Consider the following 14,695-nt stretch of genomic DNA (forward strand, 5'->3'; position numbering starts at 1 on the left):
ATAAAACTCTTGGTTTGGGGTGTTTTGTGTGAGCAACCAAAAAAGTAAAAATAGGGAAAAAAGAGAAAATGTATCACTTTTAGCCTAAATGTACCGTGCAAGTCTACTGTGATTTATTTGTAGAACTAAGATGTTGATAATAACTTAAAAATGACTTTAAGAAACCCCAAGAAATTCTATAGTTTATTACTTGCAACAAATAAAAGTACTCAAACTTATCATGAACCAAGTTTAGACTGAAAAGCCAAGATACTGGATGTATTGTAGAGTGAGAAATGAAACAAAATGATGGTATGATTTTCAATGGCATGCCAAACCATGAATGTAGGTAGAAATTCATGCTGAATCATTATCAATTTATTTAGGCAGAAATGATAACTTATAGATTACAAAATCCATTTATGGATTTAAGCTTAATTTTATAACTAACTTAACAAAATCAGAGATTACAGATATCTCTGATGTGTTCTGAATGTAAGCCTGGGGACTCTATCATGATTTTAGAGAAATATATTTTACTGCTACAATGAAGTACGTGTGAAATATTGTAAGACTAAAAAATAACAGTTTTTACCCTTAAACAGGGATGGTTATTTTAAAAGATGGACCTCTAAGATACAAGAATATCATTTGCATCTGAAAATGACAAAGCACTCTGATATTTACAAACATAAAATAAGCAGTTATAACTAACTTTTTGTAAACAAGTGACTCATTACTGTCAACATACTTTTCTTATTAATACTGGTACAGAAACAACAGTATGAGTAAAATATCCTTTTATGCTAGAGTTATGGGTAAAACCAGGGCTTCCCAGGGGGCACTAGCGGTAAAGAACCCACCTGCCAATGCAGGAGACCTGACTTGGGTTTGATCCCTAGGTCGGGAAGGTACCCTGGATAGGATTGGAACTGCTCTTCCCTTACTTTGCCCATTTCATAAAAAAATTATTCTAGGACTTCCCTGGTGGCACAGTGGATAAGAATCTGCCTGCCAATGCAAGGAACACAGGTTTGATCCCTGAGCCAGGAAGCTTCCACATGCCTCCGAGCAACTAAGGCCCTGTGTAAAACTCCTGAAGCCTGCATGCCCTAGAGCCTGCATGGCGCACGCAACTGTTGAGCCTGCGGGCTGCAGCTAAGGAAGCCTGTATGCCTACAGCCTGCGCTCTGAAATAAATGAAGCCACTACAGTGAGAACTCCAGGTGCTGCAGCGAAGAGTAGCCCTCGCTTGCTGCAACTAGAGAAAGCCCTCACGCAGCAATGAAGACCCAGCACAGTTAAAAATAATAAATAAGTAAACAAAAATTATTCTAGAGACCTCCATGTTTGTTCTATTCTTTTCTCTCCCTTTATGAACTTCTGGTAACACACCATCAGCCAGGGGCTTTCATGCTATAAATCAAGGAGTGATGAGCTGTTTCAGACTCACCTTAGTCAATTTTCTCTCATTTTAAAATTTGATTCAGGCTTGATTTAGGCTTAATTTCACAATTACACCCAATATTTCACTTTCACATATGAATAATTTAATTATTTGAATAGATATTCAGAATATCCAGTATGAAAACTGAAAAAAATACATTGATAAAACCCCTAAAACAAGGTAGAATACATTTTGTATTTTTTATTGTACTAATCTTATGGTCCTTTCTTATTAATCGCATTATTATTGGTTACAAAGGAAATAAGAATAACAGCCCACAATATTCTACATGATTTGTAGAACAAATCACATATGAAAATAAAAATTCCCATCTTCCCCAAATATATTGCATTTTGGATGTCTTGTATGTCAGTACTAAACTTCACCTAATACTGACCAGGGATTCCCTGGTTGCTCAGTGGTAAGCAATCTGCCTACAATGCAGAGAGACACAGGAGACTTGAGTTTGATCCCTGGGTCAGGAAGATCCCCTGGAGAAGGAAATGGCAACCCACTCCAGTATTCTTGTTTGGGAAATCCCATGGACAGAGGAACCTGGTGGGCTCCAGTCTGAGAAAAAGTCAGACTGGACTTAGCTACTAAACAAAAGCACTGCCCCAGTCCCTTTCCAAATAGAAAATGCAAAATTTATGAAATTATGAAATTTTTGAAATTAAATGATCTATTGAACTAGGTTTTGACCCTTAAAAAGTCAAAATACCTTTCCTAATTTACAGAAGTACAAATGTTGTCTATGACAGCATCATTCAATAGAAATTTCTGTGATGAGAATGTTCTGTATTTATACTCTTCAATAGGGTAGCCACCAGCCACAGGTAGTTACTGAGTCTTTCAAATGTGGCTAGTGGGACTAAGGAACTTAATTTTATTCCTTATTTTTTTAAGTGTTAATATTTATTTATTTTTGGCTTTACCAGGTCTTCGTTGCTGCTCGGGCTTTTCTTTAGCTGTGGAGAGGGGGGCTACTTTCTATAACAAGAGTTTCTCACTGCAGTGACTTCTCTTGGGGAGCACAGGCTTTAGGGCTGGCAGGCTTCAGTAGCTGCGGCCCCTGGGCTTTGGAGCACGGGCTCAGTATTGGCGCACGGCTTTAGTATTGGCTCAAGGCATGTGGGATCTTCCCAGATCAGGGATTGAACCTGTGTCTCCTGTGTCAGCAGGCAGATTCTCTACCACTCAGCCACCAGGGAAGCCCAGAACTTAATTTTAAATTGTATATGATTTAAGTTAAATAACCACATGTATTGGATTAGTTAGTAGTGATCTAGTAGTCCCTTCAAACATTCAGATAAGTGTTAGAAATGGAAGGTGGATAATGGGCAAGCCAGGAATCTAAAATTATGTTTTAAAAACTCTGTCATTCATCCCTTCACTATGAATTTTTCCAGAAGGTTCATATTAAAAAAAAAAAAATGAAACCCAAACCAACCGAATTCTTTAGGCTGCTTTTCTGCATGAATCATCTTTTTGTAAAGAGGTGTAAGACTGGTTTTGTTGCCAACTCTGCCCCCTCATCTACAGATAGAACTCAGTGATTAGGTTCCTGCATTTATTTAAGTTATTCTCCTAAAAAACATGGTTTCCATACTGCAAATAAATGACAGGAACTTTTCCACTCATTTACCCCAGACAGCACAAATGTTCTTTCCAAAAGTGGAGGCTGGAACCACAGCCCCCTCACATTGCCTGTTACATCTGTTTATGCTTATAGAAGTGACATCCACGTCGTAGACAGAGAATGCCAATTCCTTGGGAAAGCACCCAGAATTTGGTGAGGCTTGAAGAAAAGAAAAAAAAAACTCCACTGTTCAAAATAAGAGATACATGGACTTGGATAGCGACAAAGCTCTTTTGAAATTAAATGAGAAAAGATTTCGCTTCAAGAGTATATAGCTTCTGTGTACAGACTGGCCAGAGTTCATATGTAGCTATAATCACTTTCTAGTGATAAAGCTGTGTGTGCTCATTCAGCTGTGTCTGACTCTTAGTGGCCCCATTGACTGTAGCCTGTCAGGCTCCTCTGCCCATGGAATTTTCCAGGCAAGAGTACTGGAGTGAGGTGCCATTTCCTTCTCCAGGGGATCTTCCTGACTCAGGGATCGAACCCTGTTCTCCTGCACTGCAGGCAGATTCTTTACCACTGTGCCATCTGGGAAGCCCTAGTGAGAAAGCTGTAGGTAAGTTACAAAACCTAAACCTGTTTTCCCATCTGTAAAAATGCAGGTAATAACGGTTCCCTTGGAAGAACTCATGTAAGGCTTTAAAATGGACAAAAAGATTACTGAGTGTCCTTTCAACCGAATGCTGGATGTCACCAATCTTTTTGGAACCAGGGACCTGTTTAGTGGAAGACAGTATTTCCAGGGACTGGATTGAGGGTGATGGTTTCAGGATGACTTAAATGCATTATGTTTATTGTGCACTTTATTTCTATTATTATTACTTCAGCTCCACCTCAGATCATCAGACATTAATTAGATCCCAGAGGGAGGCTGGGGACCCCTGGGATTCTTCATGGTTCTGCAGTACTTTGCACCTTTGCCTGCCTTTGACTAGACTTTTTACCATTCTATAAGCCCTAGAAACTTAAGGATTCTGTAAATGGTTCTTATCTGTAGAAATACAAAATCATTTTGTTCCTTAAGAGATACACTTGATTACTACCCTGTATGGGAGATAATTCAAAACATTACATTTTAGTGCCTAATTAACCAGTTTTACCTCTTTTCTGATTTTCCATAAAGTTTTGTTCTTCACATTGTCATTTGGACAGGTTATATCTTGGTGTTCCCTCCCTAATTGATGAGTCAAATAACATTTTTGACACATCTTCCACCTTCTTGAAAAATTATCCTTAAAAGTTTCTACTCCTTTTTTTTTTTTTTTTTTTTTTGAGGACTGGTTTAAAGGTCTTTATTGACAATCATGATAGATTTTATATTTTGCAGGAAGGCTGTAACACTTCCTGTATTTTTGATGGGGAAAGGAGGGGGTACTGAGCACTTATAAAAGGGGTGGGGGGTTGGGCGGGGGAGTCTGAAAAACTCTTTCCTGACGAGAAAGCCAGAAGAGTTCCTCCTCTCTCTCTTTTTAGCAGTGGCGCCTTAAGGTCAAGGTGGGTGTTAGGTGAAGCGCAGCGGCCTAAGTGGCGGCCATTCTGGATCTGGGCCTAGGGATTGGCCTTGCAGGCCAGGAGCGTGGCCCAGGGTTTTAGATGCCCTGGGGTCATGGAGTTTACTGCAGACTCTGTGGGATGGGGCCCCAAGAACCCAGTTCTCGCGGCTCCAAGACCCGAGCCGAAGGGCAGGCCGTGCCCCAAGCCCGAGGGGCTCTGCGCCCACGGCGCGGGGCTGGGGGCGGGGTGGGGCGGCCTCGCCTCGGGCCGGTGCTTTTCGCCCTCCGTTGGCCGCCAGAGGCTCCCTCTCTCCCTCTCCTGGGATTTTGCTGCCGGGCTCCCTCTCTCTGCGGCCCTAGAGTTAATCCCATCAGCCGAGGTGAGGCACCTGTTACCCTGGGCCTTCCTCACCCCCGCGGCCTCTCCCCCATTCCACCTCGGCTCCGCGGCCGGCCAAACGGCCCGGCGCGGGCGGTCGCACGTGGGCGAGGCCCCTGCCCCGGCCGGGACCCCCGCCCCAGGCCGGCCCGAGGGTGCGAGCGCCTCGGGGCCCGGGCCGCCGCCCGCCCGCAATGGCGTTGGGCAGTGCAGCGCGCCTCCCCTGGCCGCCCTCCGCGGGCCGGGCGCGCGTGGGGGCCGCGGCGCGAGTGGAAGCGGCCGCCGCAGCCGCCTTCCGCGCTGCGCCGTGAGGAGCGGGTGGAGGGGCGGCGAGCGGGCCGGCGCCGAGCCGAATTGCGGCCACCGCGGGGCGGGGGGCGCCTCGGAGGAGGGGGTGGGAGCCACGGCCGCCTGACCCTCCCCGCCGGCGGCGGCTCCGGCTCGGGTAAGGGGGAGGCTGTGCGCGGGGCGAGGAGTTGGGGAGGGTGGAGATGAGGAGGGAAAAATCGGGATGTACAAAGGCTGAGTTGCAGGCTGAGGGTGGGGGTGGGTTGCGGCTGGGGAGCGATAGGTTGAGGATCAGAGGCATTATCAGTGGGATCTATTGTCTCCTGGCACTCTGGGACGAAAAACAAAGGGATTTATTAGCATTACCCTGTAATTTTTTCCTTTTTTTTTTTTTTTTAATGTGGCTGGGGAGCTCGGCTTTCCCCGAGCCACGCCGGCATCCGCCTGGCAGCCGCCGGGAGCCGCAGCCAATGTGTTAGGACTTCAGGTGCTTCTTGGCACAAAGCTAGTCCGCGACCTCCTACCATAGCGCTTGGCGTCACCTGCTCTCCCGGCCCTGCCCCTGCCCGGGGGCCAAGGGATTGCGTCCCGAACCAGGCTTGGGAATCGGCTGCCTCTCAAGTTGGTGTTATTTATGTTTGTCTTTTGTGAGGGCAGGTTTTGAATCCCCCGGCGGCCCCATCGCCCCAGCCCCCGCCTCTTCGGGGTTTGGAATTGGTGGGGGCGGGAGTGGGGTGTGAGGGTGGGGGCGGGGGGGGGGGAGGGTGTGAAGTCTGAAACAAATGTCAGGGTAGAAGGAGATTGTCGATGCCTGACAGAAAAACAGACACCACACTCTGAAGCCTTTCTTGTTTGTCTGCATGGGCCATGCATGCGTGCTGGGCCAGGAGCCGAGTTTGGTTGGAGACAGTTTCAATGAAAGTGTGTGCTTCCTCATCTGATGGAGCGTGCGGGTGATAGGGCTCGGCCTAATATTAAAAACAAAACAAAACAAAACCAAACCAAAACAAAATGAGAAATCTTTAGAGCTACAGTGTCTGCTCCACAGCGGATCTTGAAGTATTTGCTTGCTGGCATATTGATGTAAAATCCAGCTGTGGGCTTGAGGAAACCGGCCAGCATGCATTGCGTTGTATTCTGAGCTTGTAGTAAGTTAGAGGCAAGTGTAATAAACAAATCAGGGCTGTGAAAAGAGGTTTCATGGTCTGTTTACCTTCTGATCGTCACGTTCTCATACATTGATTCCCATGATATTGTATATCCCACTCTATAATTAATAATGTTCACTCTTAGGAAACTTCCAAATATTTGATATGGTTCTGAACTTGGAGTGAAACTTACTGCCATTTAAGAACGTTATTATGCTTGTTTTGGTCTGAAATTGCACTAGGGTTGCTTTGGGGATGATATAGATGAGAATATTGGACCAGAAAGAATGGAATAAGCCGCTGTAGGCATGTTTTGGAGTTTGTAAACATAGATTCTGAACTTTTAATTATGCTTGTACAAAAAGAAAAAGTTCTACCCAATGTAGGGAATCTCAAGTGAATATCATTTTTCTGGATAGTTTGATGATTTCTTAAAGATCTGGGGACTGCTGGTTTCTTTTAAGGTCATTCACAAAACCAACCAAAACTGGGGCTAAAGTATTGCTTTCAAGTGTACTTATGTGTCACTTGTGTGTGTGTGTGTGTATGATTTTGGTGTGTGTGTGATTTTGGTGTGTGTGGGGGTCCTCAAGTTATGTTTGAAACAGTTTTGTTACCCAAGATTGATCAGAGTTATAACTTTTAAATTCTTGGCTTTAAAGTTTCCAGTTCAAAAAGTAATTTCTTAGTTGACATGTGGCTAAGCCACTTTGAAAAATGTATTAATAGTTGACTAAGCATAAATTCAAATAAGTAAATGAATTCAGAAATTCATTCTTTTCTGTTACAGATGAACCTGTAGTCTTGCTTTGAAAAAGCCATTTTGTGTAACTCTTGACTGAATAATTTCCTAATACACCTGTTGGGAGGATCACTGACACAGTATGCCATTTGAGAGGTACTTTTTCTTGACCAGATACTGGTGATTAGAGAAGAGAGGTGTTTTGTTTTTTTGGTTTTTTTACCTGATCATTATGAACATTGGCTTTTCACCCCTGAAGTAAAAATGTTGAAAACCGAGTCTTCAGGTGAACGTACCACGCTCAGAAGTGCCTCTCCTCACAGGAATGCATATAGAACTGAGTTCCAGGCATTGAAAAGTACCTTTGACAAACCCAAGTCAGATGGGGAACAAAAAACAAAAGAAGGTGAGGGCTCCCAGCAGAGCAGGGGGAGGAAGTATGGCTCCAATGTCAACAGAATTAAAAACCTATTTATGCAGATGGGTATGGAACCCAGTGAGAATGCCGCAGTCATGGCCAAAACAAGGGGCAAAGGTGGACCTTCATCCCCACAGAGGCGAATGAAGCCCAAAGAATTTCTGGAAAAAACAGATGGCTCGGTTGTTAAGTTGGAGTCCTCTGTTTCAGAACGAATTAGTAGATTTGACACAATGTACGATGGCCCTTCATATTCTAAGTTCACAGAAACTCGCAAGATGTTTGAGAGAAGTGTGCATGAGTCAGGACAAAACAACCGCTATTCCCCAAAGAAGGAGAAAGCTGGAGGGAGTGAACCTCAGGATGAATGGGGTGGTTCCAAGTCCAACCGAGGCAGTACTGATTCCTTGGACAGTCTTAGCTCCCGGACCGAGGCTGTCTCCCCAACTGTGAGTCAACTGAGTGCAGTATTTGAGAACACCGATTCCCCCAGTGCCATCATTTCCGAGAAGGCTGAGAACAACGAATACTCAGTGACTGGGCATTATCCCCTCAATTTACCATCTGTTACCGTTACAAATCTTGACACCTTTGGGCACCTTAAGGATTCTAATTCTTGGTCTCCTCCAAGCAAGCACAGTGACGATGCAGAGGATGCTCAGAAGCGTAGCACAAGCCCAGGACTAGAGGTGGCTTCGAAAAGTACCTCTCTAGCTTCTGTGCCCAGTGAAGAGGCGCAGCAGAGCAAGGCAGCCGAGGACCCCGCATCTAACCGGGAGGCTCCTGGCAGAACTGACAGAGACACCTCTGAAGAACCTGGTGCTGAAAGCGAGGCAGTGCCAGAGCCTGAAATCCCTTCACCACAGAACGAACCTTTAGAAGACGCAGAAGCTCGTTTGGTGGAGAGTCAGGCAGCAATGCAACAGAAGAGAGAACTTGCAGGTGGTGATTTCACCTCTGCTGATGTATCTAGGTTCACCTGTGAAAAGGAAGTATTTGAAGAGCCGCATCATTTTGGGAGCTCCCATGTTTACATGCACAGTGACTATAATGTGTATAGGGTGAGATCCAGGTATAATTCAGACTGGGGAGAGACAGGTACTGAACAGGAGGAGCAGGAAGATAGTGATGAAAACAATTACTGTCAGCCTGATGTGGAATGCTCAGAGATCGCTGGATTGCCAGAAGAAGAAGACATCCCGGCAAACAGGAAAATTAAGTTTAGTAGCGCTCCAATTAAGGTAAGTATATTTTCTTAGTTTGTTTTTGGAGTTGTTCCCCCCCCCCAAGTTTTTTTCTTAGTATTTGGGCCTAACTGTATGTATACTAGGACTGACAGCTGTAAAAACTACCAGGTTGGTGATACACACATGTTGTCTGGTGATTTTAAGAGTTGGGAGTTTTGAGAGCTATTTCTTGAGGTGCTTTATAGTTGTATAAACAGCAATATTGAAGTTGAAGAAGTTTGGGGATTGTGAGATACATACCAGTGGACTGGAGTATGAAGAATATGAACCCTGAAAACCAGGAGTGTTAGTTTGAAGGAGAATTATTTCTTTAACTAGTTTTACTTGAAATTATCCATAAATAAGAAAATTATCTAAATGTAAACCCTGTAGGATTTGAGGTATCATGTACAAAGGGAGAGTTATGATAACCTTGAAATAATATTCTTTATTTACTTGCTTAAAAAATCTGAGTTATCCCTTACTGAAGTGTAAGTGGATTGTGAAGAATGCTGGAACTTTTTTTTTGTACTGCTCCTTGGTAGTGAATGTTTGATTTGTGGAAATATGTTAGCGGACTTAAGTACTTAAATTGGAAAGCTATGACTCTAAGTAGCTTTGCGTTCAGAATTTGTTATATGGCTTTAAAATGGAATTGTTTGAAAGGATGTTAAATTGATTTGCCGTTCATGGATTTATTTTTACCTCTTAAAAACTGGATAAACGCCAGTTGAATTCAGATGCTCTATTCTAATGACTTCACTTAGTTAGCATTTGGAATAGAAGAACAGCACAAAAAAATACATCCGCAGCAGGTGGTGAAACATTATTAGCTGATAGTGGCAGTGGGGCAGGAGGTGTTTGGTTGAGTATCAGCATCTCCTGGAGTGCTTTTTCAAAGTGTCCTTGCCCATCAGCTGAGTCCCAAGGTGCTGGCATGCCCTCTTAGGGGAATCTGGAGGGCTGTGGTGGCAGAGTTTGTAGTTTGCAACCACTTTCTAGGGACTTTTAGCTCACACAGTGTGTGTAGATGATAGATTTGGAATTAGATATGTCATTTTCTTAAATATTCTCCTCAATATCTAAAGCCACTGTTTCTTGTTATTTCCATCTTATAAAACTATCATAGAAGGCTGTAAGATATGTTATTTATATAACAAAGATAAATATGACCTTTCTGTAACTGTGAAATTCTTTCTTGAAATAAGCTAATAATCTGTGAAATTATTTACTGGTGTTAACAGGCAAACCTGCCTGTCAGTAGTGTAAAGCAGAGTTTTGGGTCAGAATGGGTCATGTCAAGTTAAACTATGTTTGAAATAACTTCTGGAGCTATGAGTCTAGTTTCTAAGGAAACTCGATTTCTTTGCTGCTCTTTTCCCACCTCCCTTTGTCATTCTCTCCCCTACCCACAAGTTGTAGGCACTCTCTTTAGAGGATCCTTTCCCTCAGGCCGGTCCAGCCAGCTCCTAAATTTCATTGTTCAAGTCCCCTTTGCAAGTGCTCTCATTTGAGCATCATCTTTCTACCCCTTAGGAAGAAAGCAACAAGATTAAATTGTTACACATCCAGCAAGGCAGGAATAACTGAAATGAACTCTTCAAGGAGTTTGTTAAAACCAATGACCAACTCCCTAATGGGGAATAGCAGCTTATTAAAATTTATCAACCCAAGTGGAGCACCAGCCTTGAATTTGGGTCCTGTGCTGCACAAAACATAACTGCAGTTATCGGTTGAATGGATTTTAAAGGATTTATCATTGAAACTTGGATGTTCATATGTGAACAAACCAGGGTTTAGGGTAGGATATTTTGAAATTGAAGTCATTTTTTTTCTGCCATTGCTTATAACAATAAGCATTTTGCCTCTTAATTTTCACATTACAGACTGTATGTCACATAACAAGGAATGAAATAGAGTACATGCGTTTAATGCTTTCCATTAAGAACATGGATCAAGCATCAGATTTGTGAAAGACAAGGTGCTGTGTCTTAGTGGGCAGTTAACTGCACTAGTTGGAGTGGATTAAGTTTGCAAACAGAAGATCCATTCTTAGCCCTTTGTAATGAATAAGACAATTACTCTTTTCTTGTTCCCATTGTTTAACATGGAAGTGGATTCACTTGGAAATCTTGAGAGCTACTTTACCACTGGTGGTGGTGATGATGGTAGTGTTTAGATTATTTTCCAATTAAGATTTTTGCCTCAGAGAATGGTAATAGTGTTTACTGAATGCTTGTCAGATGTCTACTCTCATGCTGTTAGCTGCAGAGGACACAAAAATCTATAAGGTTACCTCTTTCTCTGTGAGCTTGTGGAGTCAGTTCTTAAGCACATGGCATTTAAAACCCATGAAACACAGTGTAAAAACCTGTGCTGAAGTGTCTAATGTCCTTTGAGTACTTTAACCGTTCATGGCTATACTAAATGTGTGGCGTGAACAGTATTCGATAGGGCATTTGGAAGGGAATACACTCAGCCATTCTCTATGGGTGTTTCCTTATTCTTTTTATAAATATTTCTTTATTGGAATGGGAAGTTATGTGCTTTCCAACATAAATCTTTTCCTTTGAAACATAAACACATTCCCTGTTTCAGAAGTAATAACAAGCATATTCCTTACAGAAATGATCTTTAGAACTTTTACATTCTTTTCCCGATACTCTCATCTTATTCTTCACTAAACATTCTCAACACTTTTGGCCTCTTGTTTTAGAACTTGTTTATGACATTTATGTGTGTGACAGTGTCCAGTTTCTATTTTAGTTCTTCTGTAGATGTTTTAAATTGATATTTCCCTAAGATGTCTTAATCTGGACCTAGAAAAAATGTCAAAATAATAGCTAATCTTTCCTGTGTATGTATATCCTTGATATATAATTGTTGATGACTTTTAGAAATGGTCAGATTATTTCTTAATGGGTAGATTAATGTGCTTCATTGTATCATGGAAAATTAGAATGAAATTAATAATAGAAAATATAAAATCCAACTTTGGAGTATGGAAAGAGGGAGTGTTATGAAGATATGCTGATTTGATATATGGAATTATACCTTCGTTCTCAAGAATTTCTCAGAATCAAGGAATTGAATTAAATTTGTCTCAGATAAATCAAAGAAAGGGTGACATTAAAATTTTTTTTATTATTGTTTCAGAACATTTATTGAGTCCTTACTTTGTGTCAGGAACAGTGAAATACAATAAATACATAAAATTACCAGAGCTGATGAAGTCAGGAACCGGTGGCCGGTGAGAAGTATACAGCTCATTAAGATCACTTCTTAGGTCATTCTGCTCAACTGTGTTCTTGGATAGTCCAAGTCGTCACTGCAGTCTTGTTAAGAAAATCATGACCCTTTCTCTGTTTCTGGTAGTCGTAGGTCCTTCAGATTGGTGTTCTTGAAACATAATGTATCGGAAAAAATGTATTTTTGTAATTCCCAGCAAGAAAAAGTGCTGGATTAGTGTTGAGATACATTATGCTGTACTTTTCTATGTGTTTTCTCAAGTTGCGTGGAGTTTTACAAAGCTGGAGTTGAACGAGAGTCACCAATAGCTGCAATGTTGCTCCAAGCCGTACATGATGGTTGTTGAAAATGGATTTCTTAGCATTCTCTCCCTGTTCTGGGGCTGTGAGTTATTTTCAGGGGGGTACACGAGGGCTTTTATTCAGGATGGTGTTCTGAGCATCGTTCTGACACCCAAATTTCTGTCTTTGTGCAGCTTTCTCCAACAGTCCCGCTCAGTGCTTCTAAACTTGAATTTGCATTATCAATCACGCAGGGATCTTTTGAAATGCATATTACTTTTTCAGTAGATGTTTTGTAGGAAATTACCTTGATGCAGTAGTTAGCCCCCGAGTACACTACCAGCTGTCCCAGAGGTATGGAATAGACAGGCTCAGCCACCAAATTAAAATGCTTGAATCATACGATTTATCAAATCAGTTTAAAACACACAGCCCAAAACAAGAGGAAAACCGTAGAGGGTGGTGAGGAGAGGGGCGGTAAGTTAACGAGCTTAAGGAGACTGAAGAGATTGAAAGGAAGGACCTGAGTCCTTTAACTTTTTTGTACCTGAATCCTGGGTACACAAAATTCATGTGTCCTGTGTCTCTCACATCAGCCTTTCCCACTGATGATGTACATGCTTATGAGGACTAGAGTTGAGGAAGAACTCTGCATAGACCTGGGCATCTTCCTTCCTGGGATACATACTTGCTGAATCGAAGAGAATGGGGACAGGTACACTTAGATACAGGTGTTGGTTTTCCAGTTTGCCTGCTGATGAGCCATGGGGGCTATTTGCGTTTCTTGGAGAGAGCACCCGAGGGTCCAGAATAGCCTCATACTGAACGTGCTTGCTGGAAGGCTGATACGGAATGGCATCGCTGTCAGTCCAGAGGTGGCATGACAATGGCTTGGTCTTGCCATTCCTTTCTATTTTGGAATATCTTACAGGTTACTGATTTACCTAATTTTAACATGTCTTGTGACTTTTCTCTTGGTCTTACAAGCTCTCATTACTGTGCTTAACTAAGTCACTGTTAGCTTACTACCATCAGCGATGATAACTTCTTAAGAGTTTCATCCAATCCATTTATTTTCTTGACCTTTATAAACAGAATTTAATATTCCCAAGCAATACCACAAACTCTCACAATAGTAGGTCTGGGGTAAAATTTTGCATTTCTGACAAGCTCTCAGATTGGTGCCGATGCTGCGGATCACCAGACCATTATTTGGAATATGATTTTGAAGTACAATCTTCTGGCTTCTGAATGGGGCTTGTAACAAAATTTGCTCTTTAGATGGGTCTGCTGTAGCTGCTTGTATGGAAAAATATTCTTTGAAGCTGAAACAGGTGTAAACTTGTTTCTGGATGCCAAAGTGGATTAAGATCTCTAAATTCATAAGGAGTTTGGGTCATTAAAAAGTCGTATTTTCGACTCTGTGTGGTCTAAATTTTTAATTATAAAAGGACAGGAGGAGAAAGTTCTTGACAGACTCAGAAATTCGATTTCTTTCATTCTTTTGGAAGCCTAAATTTAAAAGCTTCTAGGGGGAGTATAAGAATCATCATTTTGTATAGCTTGCTTATTTGGATAGCATTCAAACTGAGCTTCCTTTTAAAATTTGGTGTTTTATAAATTATGGTTTATAACCAGGCAAATATGTCAAATGTTTTAATGTTCTGTGTAAAATCAAATAATGAATAGTTATTGAATGACCCCTTTTCTAATACTGCATATGTTTATACTAATAGCTTTTTCCCTCCACTGAAATTTGGTCCTTTAATATTTAAATGAGATTCTTTTCTACAGCAGCCTATTACAGATGTTTGCAGAAATTTATTTGTAGTAGAAAGTTTTAAAGTTTCTTGCTTTTTGTATCATCAACAATATTTTTTGTTCCCCTCTAAATTTCCTCACAAAGGATGCTCATTGTTGCGGTAATGAACTTTAAAGAAAAAAGGCTGAATTTGAGGGAAAAAACTTTCTATTATGTCATCCATCCATTGTTTACTTTATTAACCTAGTCACATGCCTGTCAGCAGTAATTTGATTTGAATCTCTTCTCCATTAGATTTTTTTCTAACATCTTCTTCACCTAAGAAAGAAAAAAAGACTTCAGAATTTCTATAGAAAAACAATTATATATACAGGATAAATTTTGTATAAGCAAATCAACTGTTATGTTTAGTTCTGACTATCACTTCTTTGTTTTTGTGCTGTTATCTAACTTACTTAATAATTTTTCTTAATTTCCAATGCTCTTCATTTTGAATCTTTCATTTTTGTTCTTTTGCTTCATTATGGTCTCCAGTGTTCATTTTGAATAGGAAAAAAAAGTAACTTTTCAAGTAATGCTTCACATTTTTTCTTTCTGGTCACTTTAAAAAATTACCCTTGTTCTAATCGCTTCATCTTGGT

General features: G+C 41.5%; 1 protein-coding gene across 14 annotated transcripts in view; it reads left to right on the top strand.

The window, feature by feature from the left end:
- Positions 1-4,539: 4,539 nt before the first annotated feature.
- The window catches only part of PPP1R9A (protein phosphatase 1 regulatory subunit 9A), a 339,661-nt gene continuing 329,505 nt past the window's right edge, over positions 4,540-14,695 (top strand). For 10 of the 14 annotated variants that reach the window (XM_025291973.3, XM_044946443.2, XM_044946444.2 and 7 more), the window contains exons 1-2: positions 5,233-5,385; positions 7,167-8,777. In XM_025291973.3, coding sequence (XP_025147758.2) covers positions 7,383-8,777 — 1,395 coding nt within the window. In that variant the 5' untranslated portion in view covers positions 5,233-5,385; positions 7,167-7,382. Of the gene's footprint in view, positions 4,563-4,811; positions 4,942-5,231; positions 5,386-5,492; positions 5,850-7,166; positions 8,778-14,695 lie in introns of those variants that run through there. The other 4 variants (XM_025291975.3, XM_025291972.3, XM_044946447.2 and 1 more) reach the window with 4 other exon arrangements.

The sequence above is a fragment of the Bubalus bubalis genome, chromosome 8 (genome assembly GCF_019923935.1).
Source record: "Bubalus bubalis isolate 160015118507 breed Murrah chromosome 8, NDDB_SH_1, whole genome shotgun sequence".
NCBI lineage: Eukaryota > Metazoa > Chordata > Mammalia > Artiodactyla > Bovidae > Bubalus > Bubalus bubalis.